The sequence below is a fragment of the Zootoca vivipara genome, chromosome 2, assembly GCF_965207765.1.
Source record: "Zootoca vivipara chromosome 2, rZooViv2.hap1.1, whole genome shotgun sequence".
NCBI classification, from domain to species: Eukaryota; Metazoa; Chordata; class Lepidosauria; order Squamata; family Lacertidae; genus Zootoca; species Zootoca vivipara.
In genome coordinates, this window is record NC_142584.1 from 115,066,705 (window position 1) to 115,072,704 (window position 6,000).

Here is a 6,000-nt window from a genome sequence, read left to right on the forward strand (position 1 = left end):
CCCTTTTAGTATTACTGTCCATGGGATTTCACCCAGCGTTTCCCTAAGTTTTCTGAAGTCGGCTTTCTTAAAGTCTAGAATTTGGACCTTAGAATGCTTGGTTGCTCCTTTCCGCTGGATAATAAACTCCAGAAGAGCATGGTCACTCCCACCTAATGATCCTGCCACTTCTACCCCACTAACCAAGTCATCACTATTGGTTAGGACCAGATCTAAAATGGCTGATCCTCTTGTTGCTTCTCCCACTTTCTGGACAATGAAGTTGTCTGCAAGGCCAGTGAGGAATCTGTTCGACCTTATGCTCTTGGCTGAGTTTGACATCCAACAAATATCAGGATAGTTGAAATCCCCCATTACTACTATCTCACTTCCTTTGGAATGCTTGGCCATCTGTTCCAGGAAGGCATCATCTGTGTCCTCAGTTTGGCTTGGGGATCTATAGTAAACTCCCACAATGAGATCACTGTTGTTTTTCTCTCCCTTAATTTTGACCCAGATACTCTCAATTTGGCTTTGAAGTTTTAAATCCTGGATCTCTTCACAGGTATACATATCCCTAACATATAAAGCTACTCCTCCTCCTTTCCTGTTTGGTCTATTTCTCTTAAATAGATTGTATCCCTCTATTACTACATTCCAGTCATGAGACTCATCCCACCAGGTTTCAGTGATGCCTATTATGTCATATTTAGTTTGCTGTACCAAGAGCTCAAGTTCATCTTGTTTATTTCCCATGCTCTGTGCATTAGTATACAGACATTGAAGACCGTTGATCATTCCCCCATGTCTCTTATTTAAGGATATTTTCGTCCCACCACTAGGTCTGCATGCTGCTTGCTCCATTTGGTCCTTGACATTTGGATGATCATCTTCAGCATTTGATAGACTCCTACCTTCAGGACCACTGTCTCCCTCCCCCCCATAAGTCAGTTTAAAGCCCTCCTGATGAGGTTTTTGAGTTTTGTGGCAAAAACATTCCTCCCAACTTTTGTGAGGTGCAGTCCATCACTTGCCAGAAGTCCATCTTCAAGAAACTGCAGACCGTGATCTAGGAATCCAAACCGTTCCTGTTTGCACCATTTGCGAAGCCAGTTGTTCACTTCCCCTATTTTTCCCTCTCTCCCTGGGCCATGTCGTTCAACTGGAAGGACAGAAGAGATGACAATTTGTGCATCTAATTGCTTCAACTTCCTGCCCAGAGCCTCATAATCATTTTTGATCTTCTGTAAGCTATGGCTTGCAGTGTCATTGGTTCCCACATGCACCAAAAGGAAGGGGTATTTGTCGGTGGGTTTTATGATTCCTTGCAGCCGTTCTGTTACATCTTTGATCTTGGCCCCAGGTAGACAGCACACCTCTCGAGACATCTTGTCAGGCCCACAGATCACTGCTTCTGTACCCCTCAGTAGGGAGATTAAGTCTAATATGTTAAGTCTAATATGCATAGATTAAGTCTAATATGTTTTGGTTACACTTTTTGGGCCATTGCTCTGTTCTCTGCTGAATGAGTCTGCCTTTGCCATTGTGTCAGATTCACCAGCTGTAGGGATCCTATTTTTGAGAGCAAATATTTTCTCAGTCTACAGGTGGAAGCTTACATTGCCTTTAGGAAGCATATCTATATTGTTTGTCCATCATTAGGTTAGATCAAGATTTCTAATTCTCTATGCATTGAAACTTTTCTAATGCTCAAGAGGAGACAATACAGCCAAAGTAGCAGATTACAAACATAGGGGAAGTAGTTGTGAACAACAAACAAAAAATCAAAAAGTACCCAGCTAAATTGAAAAAAATATGTACAAGGCTAATACATATACTGTATACCACCCAAGAACAGTACATTTCCCCCAGCAAACAGTCCTACTGTTTCCCCAGCAAGCAGAACCTAAATAGAGTGGGTTCTATGACAGTCCATTACTTTTAGTGGGTCTACTCTAAGTTGGTGTAGGATGGGATGACCTCCAAAATAGTCTTGTGTGCTTGTCATTAAAACCTGTAGCTCAGATGGAATTCTGCCTGGAGCTTCCCTCCCCAATATGCATTACCCGGGAGTCCCATTACTTACCAGTATTCATACCTCTTTGAGCTGTGGCTTCACTGGGGGCTCTTCCTTGAAAAATGGACTTCTGACGAACCATTTCCTCATTCATGATGCAGGAGTCTTGTTCCTTGGTGGCATCAAGAGCGGGCTGGAAGGTGGATTCATTGGGGCCTTTCCAATCTCCTCCTTCAGCAATAGGCTTAACTATATCCTGCCCTGGGTGTGTTTCCTCAGGATACCCAATTCTGATATGGATGGTGTGCTTCTGTAGGACACCTTGCTCATCCGCAACAACAACAGTCTGGGCTGGAGGGTCACTGGGGACACTGGAGTCTAATTTGCTGTGAACGGGACTCTCCAGTGGGTGGGTCTCTTGCAAACATGCCTTTCTCTCACATATGTTGGGGTTGTGCCAGATGTTTTCCTCACCCACAATGCACACATCCTGCTCCTTAGCAGCACCAGTAATTGTGTGTACTGTGATTTCCCAGGGGAATCTGCAACCTCCTCCATGAGGAAGGGGTTCATCTTCCTCCTCCTCGACTGTGTCGGTTTCCTGGTGACCCTCCATTCTCTTATGGGTGATGGACTTTGGCCTTATGGGTTCCCCATAGACAATGCACAGGTCTGGCTCCTTAGAAGTATCAAACATCATCATCCTGGCTGTGGCATCAACAATGGTCTGGGCTGGAGTTATATTTGGGACCCTGTAGTCTCCTTTGCTATGAACTGGACCCTCCTCTGAGCTGATTTTCTGCAAACATGCCCTTCTCTTACTTGTTTTTGGGAACTGCCAGATGTTTTCCTCACCCACAATGCACACATCCTGCTCCTTAGCAGCACCAGGAATTGTCTGCACTGTGATTTCCCAGGGGGATCTGCCACTTCCTCCACTAAGAAAGGGTACATCCTCCTCCTCTTCAACTGGGTGGGCTTTCTGCTGACCCTCCGTTCTCTTATGGATGATGGGCTTTGGCCTGATGGGTTCCCCATAGACAATGCACAGGTCTGGCTCCTTAGAAGTATCAAAGATCATCATCCTGGCTGTGGTCCAACTGGGCTCCTCGCAACCTTCTTCGTAGCCACAGGCGTCTTTTACTTTATCTACTGGCGGCCACTTTCCCTTTGCCTTTGGGAAAGTAGATTATATTAAACAAGGCACCTTGAGAAACAGGAAATGCACAGAATTAGAAGCACAGGAGTATCCGCATATGCACACTAGACACTCTCCGTCTTACTGTTTTAGGAAAACGGCTGACAAATTATTCTTTTCCTTCATGACCCTCATGTACACAAGGGAATACTAATGTTGGCAACTTAGCTCAGTGGTGTCTACACTGACTGGCAGCAGCTCTCCAGGGTTTCATATGGGAAGCCTCTCCCAGGCCCTATGTGGAGATACTGGGGATTGAACTTGCCACCTTCTGCAATGCAAGGCAGGCACTCTACCACTGAGCTGCCTTCCTTCCCTTTAAGACTCTTTTGATCTTTGCTCTAGGACAGGGGTCAGCAACCTTTTTCAGCCGTGGGCCAGACCACTGTCCCTCAGACCTTGTGTGGGGGGGCAGACTATATATATATATATATATATATATATATATATATATATATATAAAATGAACAAATTACCATGCCCCACAAATAACCCAGAGATGCATTTTAAATAAAACGACACATTTCAGTCATGTAAAAACATGATGATTCCCGGACTGTCTGTGGAAAGCGACTGGGCTGCATCCGGCCCATGTGCCCTTGGTTGCCTAACCCTGCTCTAGGAAATGTAGCAACCTCTACCTGCAGAATTTCCATGCCCCACAAATAAGCCAGAGATGCTTTTCAAGTAAAAGCACACATTCTACTCATGTAAAAACACCAGGCAGATCCCACAGATAACCCAGAGATGCATTTTAAGTAAAAGCACACATTCGACTCATGTAAAAACCCCAGGCAGGCTCCACAAATAACCCAGAGATGCATTTTAAATAAAAGCACACATTCTACTCATGTAAAAACACCAGGCAGACCCCACAAATAACCCAGAGATGCATTTTAAGTAAAAGCACACATTCTACTCATGTGAAAATCCCAGGCAGGCTCCACAAATAACCCAGAGATGCATTTTAAATAAAAGGACACATTCCAGTCATGTAAAAACACGCTGATTCCCGGACCGTCTGTGGGCCGGATTGAGAAAGCGGCTAGGCCGCATCCGGCCCATGTGCCTTAGGTTGCCTAAACCTGCTCTAGGAAATGTAGCAACCTCCACCTGCAGAAGCCCTAATACACACCCTGTCCCTCTTTACCTTTTTGTTGTGGACTCTGTCTTGCAGCTGTGCCTTAAACAAGCTTCCCCCTTAATGAGATCTTTAATAAATGCAAAACACAAAAGGCAAAAGGTACCTTCCGGACCCCGTCCCATCTTAACCTCATCTTAACCTCTCTTTTTTTTTCACCCTTCCTTGCTAACCACATTCCTCCTGCTGCCACAATGAGAAATCCCTTGTTTCCACTTTCTCATTCTTCCACAGGGCTGTCATCCTTTGACTCACCCAGCTCCCCTTACGGATGCTGCCGAGGGCAGTGCTGTGTCCGTGTGATTTGTCTGAAGTGAAACAGAGAGGAAGTTCCCAGCATGTCTTACCTTGAGTTCTTGGTAGGCTCTAGCTCACCCCGTCTGGTAGGCATTGGTGAATTCACAGACCTCCTTTCTTCATTTCAAGTCCTTTCATTGTCCCACTTGGGTGTTTGCTCAGATAAATGGGTCCAGGTGTTGATCGTTTATGTGGGACGTGCAAAGGTTGCTGGGAATTGTAGTTCCCAAGAAAGCAAACACTTGGAGTGAGGAAGCGTGACCTTAAAAGAGAACTCAGACAGCAGAGATATAGATAGCGTAGATGATAGATAGATATCCTATTTTCCCTGGGCACATTGATTTATGTATTTCTTGTTTTGTTTTGAATTTCTTGTTGCCAGGGCTATTGTTCTCCATCTAAGGATGATGCAGCATCATAGCTGCCAAGTTATCCCTTTTTTAAAGGGATTTTCCCTTATGCTGAATAGGCTTCCTCGCGAGAAAAGGGAAAACTTGGCAGCTATGTGCAGCATTCAGCCATCTCATTAGACATGTAGATGGTGGTACTTACCTGGCCAGCTTAGTCCATTACCTTACAAAGAGACGGGTCCGACTGGTTCAGCAGTGGCAGCAGCTTCTACTAGATCTGTGTTTTTCAACCTTTTTTGGGCAAAGGCACACTTGTTTCATGAAAAAAATCGACGAGGCACACCACCATTAGAAAATGTTAAAAAATTTAACTCTGTGCCTATATTGAGAGTTTCCCCCTATAACATTCATAAAATACCATATATTGCTTCTACACTTCAATCCTATGAGTGAAACTTTCCATGTAAGTTATCCCGTTGGACAACTGGTGCTGCAGCCAGATTCCTAGGTGATTATTTAAAATCAAGCCCCGGTAAATTCAGAAGGTAAGCAACCTTACGATTGCAGACACCTCCAGCCCTATTCTACCCCTCTTGTTTACTCGGAAATAAATATTAACAGTGCCACATTTTTCAGCGGGGTTTTCCTTCCAGGAAAGTGTGGGGCGGTACAAATAAAAAATAGCCTTCGACAGCAACACAGAACTAGGTGAGACTTAAGGCTTCCCAGTCCATAGGGGGTTTGCACGGTGGAGCTTCGTCCCAACCCCGGCCTCTCTTAGCCCACAGCAAGCCAACCCCCTTAAAAGCGGCTCTCCTCTACCAGCTCGCGCACGCCATGCTACCTGCCTCCGCCAGGCACCCGCAGCCCCGGCCCTGCCGCTGCTCCTCGGTGCTCGGCCCATGCCCGTCATTTCCTCCGCTTCCTCTCAGCTCTGTGGCGAAGGAGCAGCAGAGGCGGAGCCACGCTCAGTCGGACACAGCCGGCGCCCTCTGCTGGCCAGGAGCGCCTCGGAGGA

General features: G+C 45.8%; 1 protein-coding gene across 1 annotated transcript; it reads right to left on the minus strand.

The window, feature by feature from the left end:
- Positions 1-2,057: 2,057 nt before the first annotated feature.
- Positions 2,058-3,080, minus strand: LOC148687124 (uncharacterized). Its single transcript, XM_088662498.1, has one exon. It carries the CDS (start codon positions 3,078-3,080, stop codon positions 2,058-2,060), a length of 1,023 nt encoding a protein of 340 aa, XP_088518624.1.
- Positions 3,081-6,000: the final 2,920 nt, after the last annotated feature.

Bases quoted from the DNA above. Each gene is read 5' to 3' on its own strand.
- LOC148687124 (XM_088662498.1), bottom strand. From the start codon at position 3,080: ATGATGATCTTTGATACTTCTAAGGAGCCAGACCTGTGCATTGTCTAT.